Source organism: Protopterus annectens, chromosome 3.part0 (assembly GCF_019279795.1).
Source record: "Protopterus annectens isolate FY-2018-M chromosome 3.part0, PAN1.0, whole genome shotgun sequence".
In the NCBI taxonomy this organism is placed as follows: Eukaryota; Metazoa; Chordata; order Ceratodontiformes; family Protopteridae; genus Protopterus; species Protopterus annectens.
Window position 1 is genome coordinate 1709470062 of NC_056731.1, and position 13657 is coordinate 1709483718.

General features: G+C 37.6%; 1 protein-coding gene across 1 annotated transcript in view; it reads left to right on the forward strand.

Annotated features, from left to right (window-relative positions):
• The window catches only part of NRSN1 (neurensin 1), a 191286-nt gene that overhangs the window by 162685 nt on the left and 14944 nt on the right, over positions 1-13657 (forward strand). Inside the window, exon 2 of the mRNA XM_044065742.1 lies at positions 7806-8006. Coding sequence (XP_043921677.1) covers positions 7815-8006 — 192 coding nt within the window. The 5' untranslated portion in view covers positions 7806-7814. The remainder of the gene's footprint in view (positions 1-7805; positions 8007-13657) is intronic.

The following is a 13657-nucleotide window of genomic DNA, read 5'->3' on the forward strand; positions in this document are numbered from 1 at the left end:
GCATGGATGGTAAGTCCGGGCAGAAATTGTTACCTTGGGTTTCAGCTAGTGCTTGAACTGTTTCAGTGAAATATTTATTGAACTGTGTGGGTACATTTTCATGATTGTTAACTGTTGTAGGAGTAAGGGAGCAGATTTACCTGGTTGTAGTATAGAATTTATAGTGGCCCAAAAATGTTGAGGGTTGTGAATATGTTTTTCTTGGATGTTTTTGTACTAGTTGATTTTGTCTAGTTTAATTAGTTTTTTTGGCTTTGTTATGGAGTTCTGAGTAGTTTTGTTTTGTTGATTGGGATCTGTTTTTATGGAACTGTATCCATGCTTTGTCCCTGTCTTTGAGGATGGATTTAGTTACCTTAGTTATCCAGGGAGCATACTCAGCCTTTTTTCTAATGGTTCTTGTGGGGGCACAATGGTTTAATATTTCTAGGAAAGTTGAGTTAAAATAATGAACTGCCTCATCTAGAGCAAGTAGTTTTAATGCTTTCCAATTGCAATATTTTAGAGCATCTATAAAGTCTTCTGGTTTAAAGTTGTTTTTGTTTCTGACTACTCTAAAGGTTGTCTGATTAATTTGGTGTGTTCTTTTTCTTAGAAGGAAAGTAAGCAAAACCAGATCCAACAAATGAGGCTAGGAACACCAGCTGAACAATCAAAATTTATTACACTCGAAGAGGAAAGTAACCTGATGTTCGCTAAGGCTGTTGGGTAGACAGCCTGCTAGAGACGCAAATGATGGGTCAGATCTAAGAATCCAGTCCAAGATGGACTGTCATTTGGATGTTTTATAAGTTCTAGTGGGGGATGAGATAAGATGGGTAAATCCATGGAGGTTAATGTGGGTGGATAGAGTTTGGCCAGAGCAATTATGCCAGTCTATATTAAAATATCCTAGTAAAATATTTTCCTGAGGTAGGGAGTTAGAGATCCATTCTAGTAGGTTTTCCATATTGGTAATGTTGTTACCTAGTGGACAATAGCAGCCTATAATATTTATGTGCTTATTGGGATTCAGTTTAAACCTTGTAAGGATGACCTCTGAATTATCTATGTCATCTTCCCCATCCCTGCATGCTCCACATCCACCCCAACCCTCATTCTACCCCCAATTTCACTATCAACCCCATTTCTTCCACAACTATTAAAAGACTACTCCTTAAGCTCAAACCCTGCTCTAATGCTCATGCAGTTGAAGCCATTGCATTCCCTGTAAGTATCCTTATCAACAGATCCATCCAATAATCTTATGTGCCCAAATTATAGAAGAACGCCTACATTCTTCCTCTTCACAAAGGTGGCAAAAACAAAGATATTTCCAGCTTTTGACCTATCAGTATTTTGTCCCCCACCTCTAAGATCCTGGAAAAGTGCATTCACTTTCAGTTAATACCCCATCTACTTCAGAACCACCTCCTATCTTCCACACAATATAACACCTAAACCTTGTCACCACAATAAACAGAACATGCTGGATGGATAGATTCCTGTCCCAGAGACTTCCCATATTCTGGAATAGACTACCTATCTATGTCAAACAGAGCTCCTCATTAGCACTTTTCAAGAAAAATCTGGATGATTGGATGGGAAATAGGAACGTCACCCCAGGGATCACTTCTGTGGCTCTGCTCGACAGGGGCACAGGAAAATAATTTTCTTGTGTGCATTTTTGGCTAGGCTTATATAGGCCCTAGGGCCAATAGCCTAGTACCTACCTATGAACCTATATAGACCCTTAAGTCTACTTTCATGTTTTGGAAAAATAATGGAGAAGGTAATATTGGATATGTTACTGTCAGAACTGGATAGGTTGGGACTTGAAACCATATATCAGCATGCATATGTCGAAAATAGATCTATTACCACCATGTAACATGATGTTCTATAACCGTGTAATAACAGGTATGAATGAAAGATTCTGCTGTGATGTAATTTATATAGATTTAACTTCAGCATTTGACAGGGTCATACACAAACACCGATCAATAAATTAGTATAACTATGTATTGCTGTACTCTTGATAAAATGGATAGCTGCATGGCTTACAAATAGGACAAGGCAAGTATCATACAGCAACTGGACAGGTGAAATCTTTGGCTACAGTCAGGGTGTCCCACACGGCTCTGTCCTAGGCCCTTACTTGTTTAGATTGTATCTTTCAGACCTAACTTGTTCATCTGAGATGTTCTACAATCTATATATGCATATGACTTGAAATTGGATAAACTGGTTACATGTATTACAGATAAGGCATGTCTGCAAAATAACTTGACTAAATTGACCATTTGGGCACAGGAGAATAATATGCTGATAAATACATCAAAAACTAAACATATGGGATTTGGAGACATAAACTGAAAAATGAATATTTAATACAGCACACAGTGATTGAAACTGTAGACATTTAAGGACCTGGGTATATTGATAGATCCAGCTATGAGTTTTTCTAATCATATCAACCAGTTGGTAAATGATAGTTATAGAACTATAGGTTGTATAAAAAGATTTATAAAATCTAGGGAATCAAAAATGATGATGTTATTGTTTGTTAGTTACATTAGACCCAAACTTGAGTATGGAATAACAATATGTAAACCCTATAAGAAAACAAGCACAAGTAAACTAAAAAGAATACAGAGGAAATATATCAAGGGCATTCATGGATGTGAAAATCTAAGTTATTATGAGAGACTAAAATATCTGAACTTGTACACTGTCTCTTACAGATATCTAAGAGGAGATTTTATTCGGGTGTATAGGGCATTTAGAGACAACTACCTCTGGGAATGTTTGGGGTTATCAAAAAGTACTAGAGAATCATCAGATAACCTATGTAGACGATTCTATAGGAATGAGAAGTGTACTAACTGGTTCTCTGACAGAGTAGCTGATGTATGGAACAGATTACCAAATTACAATAAAGCAAGCATTAGTTTAGATATTTTTAAGAACAGTCTGGACACTTATTATGGGAACAAGTGTTTTGTATACTGGCAAGCTGGAAGGGCATTAATGCCCATGCTTTGTTTGCATGTATGTAAGCATTTAATCACAGAGTTTCAGCCAAATAGTATGATTTAGGACATGTCCACTGTAAAATGAAAATGACATGAAATAACCACACATGATCACATTCTTTGGCTACCCCTCAGTTGTTTTACCTAAGCTAGAGAACAGTTGAGCCAGACTAATATAATAAACAGATACTACCCAAACCTTAAGGTAAGTAGCAGTTGGTATCCATCCATCTGTGGTTTAAATCATAGAGTTGGGATGAACACTGGCTTACTGCAATGAATCTTCAGGTATTGCTTGCTGTTGCAAAGGAATTCTTGATGTTAGCAGAAAAAAATCTTGGGAGACCGTTAATCACTTTAGCAGTTCATTATTTGTGTAGAGGCAGATACGCGTATGTGCAATCACCAGGTTGGTTGTTTCATTTGAGGACTTCAAGGCTTACAGAATTTGACTATATGACACTTCTTTTAGTTGTCATACTGTGACTTGTGTTTCATGTGAGAGATGATTGTTATAGAGGATTATATAATGATTATGAATTGGGAGTAGTCATACTGTTGGGTAAAACTAAACAGCTTATGCTGCCAGTGCTAAGCAATACTCAATTGTAATTTATTGAATTATTTATTTATTGACATTTGATTATTCGGGAAAGTCTAACTGAGTAGGTGCCCATTTTTAGCAGAGGCTCAGGCAGAAAAGATAACACATATTACAAAAATGTTTTAAGAACAATTTATCTATTTATTTATATTTTGTTTACCAGATTAGTGTACTGATCAATACTGACCGATCTTAGGCTCACTCTGGATGAAATACAAAATATTTCACAAACAAAAATTACAGAAATGTAAGCAGTAGCAAAATAATTAAGACTAATCACATAGACAAAACAAGTATATACATTCCAGTGAACAAGCACAGTGTGATTTACAATCACGCAGAGTGTAACATACAATATATACCTTTGTTTCTAAAGTGGGTCAATCTTCAATGAATCTTGAGAGAGGGAAGAGACTTGGAAAGAAGGTAGGTTAGATTATATGTCCTGTGTTGAAGCAGGAGCATTTGGTTTGGATGAAGAAGTGCTTGAGTTGCATTATGAATTTGGAATAAGTGTTGATTTCCTTGATGTCAATGGGGAGAGCTTACCAAAGAGTAGGTGTCTGAGAGAAGAAAGCAGGTACAGTGTTTGGTTCTAGGGGTAAGGAGATTTGGTGTGTTTTGTGAGTAGTGTCTCAGCTTGCATGAAGAGTTTTTTTTCTTCATGACGTCTAGCTGCAAGGGGAATAATGTGTGAAATTGGAGTAGTTTGTAGAGCCGGGATCCTAAAAGTAGGTTAAAGCTTTGTTTTATGGGTAGGCATTTGACATTTTCTATGGTGATACAATAATGCTGACAAAGAAGTAGATTTGTAATGAATCGGCAGATGCTGTTATAGATTGTCTGGAGTGTGGCAATGGTTTTCTTGGATGCAAAAACTGGGAGCCCATATTCAAGATGAGAAAGCAGAGCTCCTTTGCCAATGGCTGCTCTGCCTGGTTGGGATAGAAAAGGGGAGATCTCTCTGGCCCAGAAGAAGAAAGAGTTTATTTTGGCTATCACTTGTCTATGTGGAAATGGAAGTTTAGTGACTGATCAAGCCACAGTCCTAGGTATTTGAAGGTGGAGGTTGTCTCTATGGAATGGTCGTGTAGGCCAAAGATAAAGAATCAAGTGCTTGGTGAATTTTCTGTGGAATTCCAAAAAGCACAGTTTTGGTTTTGGTGGGCTTGAGAAATAGGTTTTGGTTTATGAGCCATCAGTGGAGCTCATGTAAATGTTGCCATAGCACTTCATCTGGGCCAGAATCCATATTGGTTGGAGGACAGCAGGTGGTACTGCTGAATATGGAGGAAGAGTTAGGTGTAGACTATCTTTTCAAGAGGTTTTCCCAGAGTTGGGAGGATGGATATTGGACACTAGTGAGAGGTATCTTTTGCATTAATTTGCTGTGGGAGGGGTTTAATTACAACAGTTTTCCATGTGGCATGATGTTTTATCTGGGACAGATTATATATACAATATATATATATATATATATATATATATATATATATATATATATAGATCTAGGACTTTTGAAGGAAAGTTCAAAAGCCCGAATCCAAAACCACCAAACACACTTTAACGAAAGCGCTTTCATCAAAAAAGCGCTTTCGTTAAAGTATGTAAAAAAAACAATAAATCTACTTGAATGCAGGGGGTTTGTCCTGGTCATCCATATTGCCTAATTGCATATAGGCCTTCAGTAAATCAGCAGTCAAATGTTTTGATAAGATCCTCTCAGCTTGAGACCACTGCACTTGAGCTGCTTACCTTTCAAAAATCGTCTAGGTAGGCCTCTGCATCCTCTTACTTTCTGAGGTTCTTTAAGGGATACTGTTATCTGTGGCATCCAAGTTGGGCTGGTGGGTCATGATTGTTGCAGCCTGATTCTGTAGTAGAAGTAGGTTTTGATCCTTGGTTGGGCTTCTCTGCACCAGCATGCTAAGAAGTGTTTCCATTTTGCCTAAACCCAGGACTTTGACTTTATAAAAAATGCAAAGTGGTCATATTTCCTTCAAACAATTCTTCAAATTGTCATGTGGAAATTCCCATTTATACATGCTTCATGGTATGCAGAGATAATGCCCCAACTATCTGTCAGGCAACATGAGTTTAAATAGTAGCTTGAGTGCCTGTATGAAATGGTGGGAGTTGATAAGACTGAGCAGCTGTCAGCTCTCCTTGTGGGACAAAGACTATCCTGGCCACCAAATGGGTGATACCTAGCGGGAATACTAGCTGTCTACACCATCGAGCTTAAGCCTATGAAGCCTTTGATTCCACATACATTCACACAGTAAGCCAAAATAAACCAGCAGAAGGTAGCTATAGCAGTGCTCAGAGACTCGAATGGGGGATTCCTGGGCAGAAATGAATGAGCTGTAAGGCTATCACAGCTGCCAATCTTGTTGGGTTACAAAAAAAAAAAAACGAGTCCACAGTCAATCACTCTTCATTTGGGTAACCTTTCAAGCTACCTTGAAGATCCTTCTAAGAATGAATCCTTTCCAGTATGATCACAGGGTATTCACTGTTACCTGCACAGATTTTCAACCAGCAAAGCCCAGATCCCATTCACTTTAAGAGATTGGTTTGGGCAGTCAAGCAGTTAATAACTGCCTCTTCAACAGATCTTCATTTTTGGATAAGGAAAAAAAAACACAGTGCACTTTACTGGTACATTTAAAAAAATTACACTCTTCTGTTGACAAGAAAAGAAACTCAGTCAGAGCAGATTTCAGGCAGCATCATACAATTACAGTGTGTACAAAACTGTTTTTTGCCCAAAATCTTTGTAATAATCTTTTATAGTTTTAGCCACAGAAACATTCTTCAGACTCCAGTTTACAGATTTTAAACAAGGCTAATTTACATAAATTAATGAAAATTGAAACAATCCTATGAAAATGAAATTAACAGAAAGTACATTTTTACTTCAAAAGGTGTTTTCGCACTCTGTAGCTTTTGTTTAATGCACATAGCTTCAATATTTCATAATAGTACTAATAACAGGTGTCGGTTTATCAGGCCGACAAAGGGAATAAATTCCAGCCTTTAGCATAATCAGGATAACTTCCAAACTCCAACTTGATACTGCAGGCTTAGCTTCCAGCCTGGTAGATCCCTTCGGACTTGACTTCCCTTGGAGGTTTCTTATCATGATACTTTGACCAGGGCTCTGGAAAACAGGCATGTGACATCTTGCGAAACTAACAGCCCTTACAAACCCCCCGGGACAGCTGCTCCTGATTTGTTACTTTGTTGCCACTGCCTCTGCTTCCCTACCTGGCACTCCTTCTGCACCTAGTAACTACGTCACATGACCCCACAACAGTGTGTTTTCCTAGTTCAGCAGCTTCAGTGGTTATCAGTATGTCACATTTAGTGAGTGTGTGTGTGTGTGTGTGTGTGTGTGTGTGTGTGTGTGTGTGTGTGTGTGTGTGTGTGTGTGTGTGTTTGTCTGTCTCTCTCTCTGTCTTTCTGTCTGTGTCTGTGTGTGGGTGCATTTATGCAACTAGCTGCCATTGTAAGTAATGAAATGTGATCGGTCAAACCTCAGAAAGATTAGGTCTTTAATTTGGCATAAAACCCAGTATAGCACAAGAGCAGACAACAAAGGCTCATTACAAAGTGAGACCATGTTGCTATAAAGCGTTTTACTAGCTGTTCAATGCTGCCATTGAACTACTAGTTTGCTGTGTTTTGATAGCTATGCATACACTCCAGCCAAGCACTGCAACAGTGAGAAGGTGTGTACGCACAGCTGGGCTTGGAATACTGAGCAGAGCACCTTGCTTTGCAGATAATAAGGGAATAACTTCAGGAGCACATGGAAGGACTTTGATGTCCACCCCCCCAAAGGATATCAGTTGTTACCTGTCTGTCCCAACAAATCTGTTTGCAAGAAGAAAGTGTGGAGTGAAATGTCAATTCTTAGGAAATATGACTTGATGGTCTTCATAGGAGAATAGGAGCCAAAAACAAATAAATAAATAAATGCATTTTTGATATAATGGTAACAGGCTGATGAGTGCATAAAAATGAAAATATATTTCTGGTTAAGTGACATTCTGTTTGCTTTGCTTAGCATCTGGATAAAAGCTTTAAAATATGTATAGGTTTTTAATTCTATGCTTATGTTCAATCTCAGGGTATAATGTACCTAATGTATTATAACTTCTGCTGCATAAATTCAATTGCAGATGTGAAGAATGAGTTCTTATGCTGAGATCTGTGGATCGGAACATGCGCACACTGCTGCTGCTGAGGAAGGATATCATCGCTATGGGGTTCGGTCCTATCTGCATCAGTTTTATGAAGACTGCACTGCTTCTATCTGGGAACAGGAGGAAGACTTTCAGATACAGAGATCACCAAGCAGGTGGAGCTCTGCATTCTGGAAGGTATTTTCATTTTATGTAACAAATCATTTGTTATTCAGCAGCTGCTTTTACATTAACATAATCTGACACCTGTTAGTTCATTTTGTTTATTTGTTTTTATTACTTTTGTTAGTATTAACTGTATTAGTTTTATTGATCAAAGTCCATGTACAGAGTGGAACTGAGAAGAAATGCTCTATTAATTCATAAACATCAATCCTTAATTAAAAGCAGTAATAACTTTTACCAATCAATGTATGTCAAGGAAGTCTATACAAAGTAAATGTTCAATTAACAATTAATTGTGCCATAAATAATATTTCCAGGAAAAGCTGTTTGAAAAGCACAGCAGTAACAGTTAAAAAAATACATTCATGAACATTTACATATGAAAAACTATACATCAAATTCAGTAATACCTACACTAAGTATACACGGTCTGTATTCTAGAACATCCCTACCACATTTTTTTGTGCTTTCTAGTACATGTAGTCTACACTTTGTGGTAATCTTTATGAATCCCCCTCAGTATTTAAAGCTACAAGAAAATCAATAGGGAAATGAAAATTAAGAAGAAGAAAGTGTGAGTTATGTTTATGTTGTCTGTTTACTCAGGACAGTATACACACAGTGTAGGCAATGAATCCTGGGGTATATGTATATATATTTTTTTTAATAACGCTATTACATCATAGCGTATCAGATAAGCATGTCTACATGTCATCTACATTAAATTTAATATACTATAAAAGTTCTAAAGTAAAAGTTAGTTAGCAATATAATAATATAGTTGCAGGTCAAGTCAAAATTAACTTAAGCAGCTTTAGCTAAGGGAATAGAAGACAGTACCTGAGATTTCAAGATAAATAAATAAAAGACGGAGGCAACTCCATGATATGGTAGGTATCAGTATCCTAATCATACCTCTTAACCTCTAAACACAAGAAATCTGGACAAAGACAGAAACAATGGGGGGGGGGGCAAGGGCCTAGAATCAAGGATAGATGTTAAATATTATTCTTATAAACTAAGAAAGCTGTTAGAATAATAAGTTTTGCATTAGCAATAAATTTCTGAAGGCTATGAGGTGTGAAACTTGAAATTGTCATTATTTAATAAATTAAATCGTCAACAATTTGCCAACAAACCACACATTTTGTGAGAAGTAAACTAAAAATATTTGTCAGAAATCAGAACATTTTGTGAAAATCTGGAGAGTTGAGAGATAAGAGCTCAGTAAAAGAATAACAATGTGCATTAAATCCATTAGATGTGACGCAGCCAATATCTTATGTCTGCATCTTCTTTTGTTTGTATTCCTTTCTTAGGAAATGTCTAAAAAAGCAAGCCCTTATTTTAGTATTTACACCTTTAGCTGCAGAGAATATCTTCAACTAAGTTGCTTGCTGTTTGTGCTCAGAACAATGTTCTAAGCATAAATCTTAGTTATCTATTGTATCCAGAGTGCACTTTCCCCTTCTTCTAAGGAGATATTATCCAAACAAACAGCCTTTATTGAAAAGACACCTCCCTTAAGCCTCTCAACATCACTGCAGCCCTTAGTTAACCTCTGACAAATGAACTCTTTTATTACTGTCTCCATCACCTTCAACCTTGTTCTTTATTGTGACATCAACACATAAGCATCTCTTAAGTCTTTCAGTACCTATCACCAAATTATGATATTTATTTCAGCATTTAACCTTTGCCACTGTTCAGTCTCATTGCATTGAATGACTTGTAGATTATGTTATCAGTGGACCTCACCAGATATTTTTAAGTACTGTAAACCCCGAAGTCTCACCATTCTTTGCATAACACAATTACTGCTTTCTTCCATATGCACCACTTTGACTCCCAACTAGAATTTATCTGACTACTATTTTGACCTCTCCAGATCTCTTTTAAGCCTTCCATTGGATCCATAACCACCATTCAAAGACAGGTGTAATCAGCAAATACACACACACACACACACACACACACACACACACACACACACACACACACACACACACACGCACACACACGCGCACACACACACACACACACACACACACACACACACACACACACACACACACACACACACACACACACACACACACACACACACACACACACACACACACACACACACACACACACACACACACACACACACACACACACACACACACACACACACACACACACACACACACACACACACACACACACACACACACACACACACACACACACACACACACACACACACACACACACACACACACACACACACACACACACACACACACACACACACACACACACACACACACACACACACACACACACACACACACCACACACACACACCACACACACACACACACACACACACACACACACACACACACACACACACACACACACACACACACACACACACACACACACACACACACACACACACACACACACACACCAAACACACACACACACACACACACACCCACACACACTCTCTCATTTGATTACCTCTGGCTACATGCTGTGTCACCTAGTCATAAAACCGTAAAAGAAGGTTCATGCCATTTCTGCCTGCTATGTGTCCATATTGGATAAATATGGATATTACACTTGTCAGAATCGATAGTTTTCTCGTTACTTTTCTTGTGACTTTGACAAGACTTGCGGGGCTGTAGTTTCCAATTTCCTTTCTTTATCTTCTTCAAAATCAGTGCAGAAATTGCCACTTTCTGTTGATCTGATACACCTTCTCCTGTGCAGAAACAAAAATTGTTGAGCTTACCAGTGTAAGAGAAACCAGTCTAACTGGGATAGAAAAGAAAATACTCATATATTTGCCAGGATATGAGTATTATTCATCTCCAAATTGGAAAGGAGTCAGAAATGAATATTTCAGACTCAGGAACTTTTTGAGTAAAAAATGACAAACTGGATATTCAGATGGATCTATAGCTGTCTGTCACAGTAGATGAAAGCAAACAGCAAATCATGTTCTTCAGGGATGGAATGCTGGTATGAGACTCATTACCTTTGCCATGAAATTAATTCCTGTGGTGTGGGTTGTTTAAAATGAAAACTGCTGCACCTTAGATTTTTCTCTTCACCTTATCTTCCATCAACCTTAGAATTAGTTTTTTTTTTTTTTTAATCTGGAGGTTTATAGGAGTAAAGCCTCTCAAGTGCATGTTTTAAGAGCATAGCTCTCCAAAAATCATATTTCTCATGATTTCTAAACAGATGCATTTCAAACAGTGTAGGAAAGTTGTGTCCAAAGCTGACAAAAATGCCTGTGTGGAATGCAATATATTTGTCTTCTAATGGACAGGAAGTAATTCTGCCATTGCTGACATTTCTGTGGAGGCTTTGGACTACTGCAGAAGGTTCTAAGTTGTAGTGCCCCAGTAATACAATGTCACACTGAGTAACTAGAGTGCAGTTGGAGTCCAAAATCAGATCTGTATTGAGTAAGAATGGAGGAGCAGCATGTCAGAGAGGTGTATATATGATTAAACATTATAAAAGTATTTTTTTTACTATGTGAAACATTTTAAAGGGGATGTATGCAGTCTTAAATTACAGAGGATGTAGTCTATTTGGATCTGCTGAATGCAAATAGTAGAACAGATCATAGCATGTCTAATGTATGTGTAACTGCCAAAGGACTATGGTGGAACAGAGAACTGCTTAGAATAAATAGAAATTAAAATAGCATCAGCTACTGAACAAAGATCTGCCGAAAAATTAGAATACCTTGTATAGATGTTTAACAATGGAATACTTTCCTATATGCCTCTGCCAAGCTAATAACATGGAATTATCCTCTGATATGAGTGCTGATTATGTTTTTCTCATGGGAAGAATTTTCCCTTTACTGTTCCCATAAATGATTGTAGTTCTATTTCTATCTTTGCTTATTTAAAACCTTTTGTATCTTTTCTTGATTTCCTTCATATATTTTTTCTTTGTCAAAGTACTTTCTATCATTATGTTCTAAATCTTCCAATAGATCATTATATTTTCTTTTATATTTTTCTTTCTTTACTTTTTTCACATCATATTGCCACTGTAAAAAAAATATATATATATTTTTCCTTAAATATCATCCACCATTCCAACTCATTTTTATAAAATGTTCTCATAGTAATATAATCTTTCCATAACTGTATTTCTAACTTCTTTCCTTGCTTTCTTATTTACCATTTTCATTCATTTGCCCATTTTTATATATTCTTTGTTTTCCTTTTCTCTAACCATAGTGCCAGATGTTCAGAAAATCCTGTTTCAACTACCTCCCGTCTCATAGAACTATACCTTCTTATGCTACAAAATCATCTGTTTCAGTTCTTTATATGCTTACATCACACCAACTAGTTCCACACTCCACTACATTTTCCCTCCCCTCACTTCATCTTCCCCTCTCCACCTCTCCAGTCAGGTAGAAGTGCACAACACACAATACTCCCAAACAACCCTACCAAGGCACCCACTTACATTTCTCTAACATTGTATCACTCTCTACTGTTCATACATTATTCCCTATCTACTGCAATGTCACACGGCAGCTCACCTCAAAATGATGCCTTTTAATACAACACTTCATATTGCTACTAGCTTAACACTTATACTCCTACATTCTGTCTCCACTTATGACACTCACTTGCTATCCACTACTCCCCCTCCCTGGCAAACCTCCTCATCCACTACCTAAGTTGTTCACAACACCACACTATATCCTCAACCCTGTTCTATACCACCTATAGACTATCACACAATCAAAGTCCTTCTTCATCATCCCACATCACCAGTAGCTCTGAAGTATTCAAAACTTCAACACAAACTCTCCAAGCTCCTTTTATACATAATTATGCATGTAAGGTGCTCAGGAGACATTCACTTTAATCCTGGTCCCACCCCCAAATGCAGTTCATTAGCCAGCCCTTTACCATCAACACTTGCTGTGCTCCACCAAAAATGCAAATCCTCCCTTCTTATCCTTAATATGAATGTAAGAAGTATAGCAAACCTAGTCCATGACGTACATGCTCTGTTATCCCTTTACACCTCCGACATTGCAACACTAACAGAAACATGGCCTAAGCTAGATATCAGTAGCAATGAAATGACTGCCTCCAGTTACAGCATCCTACATAAAGATAGGAAAAACAAAAAAGGAGGGGGTGTTGCAATCTTATTCAAAGATCATTTTTATACTAGACCTTCTGGACCTCTCCATATCTGAATTTGATAACTTGGCAAATATTCTGCATTAACAATTAATGCAAAAAACACCTAAATATTATAGATAGATATATTCCACCAGGCAACAATATCGCCACACTTGAAAGTATACAACAATGGGCCTCCATATCTCTCCCACAAGAGACTATACTAATAGGTGACTTTGATATTGATTGGCTCCTTTTGTTCCTCTCCAAACCCTACATCCCATGTAAACCTTTACAGCTTCACCCAACTCATCCTGTCTCCCACCAGGACTGATAAAACTTCTAAGCATCAATTCATCCTCAATTGGATTTTGCTTAGCAACCCCAATCTTTCATCTCACTCAGGCTGCCTCCCTGACTGTCTTAGTGAGCACAACCCAACCTTTCTCCTAAGAAACCACATTCATCAAAACTGCCAGCCCTCAATCCATC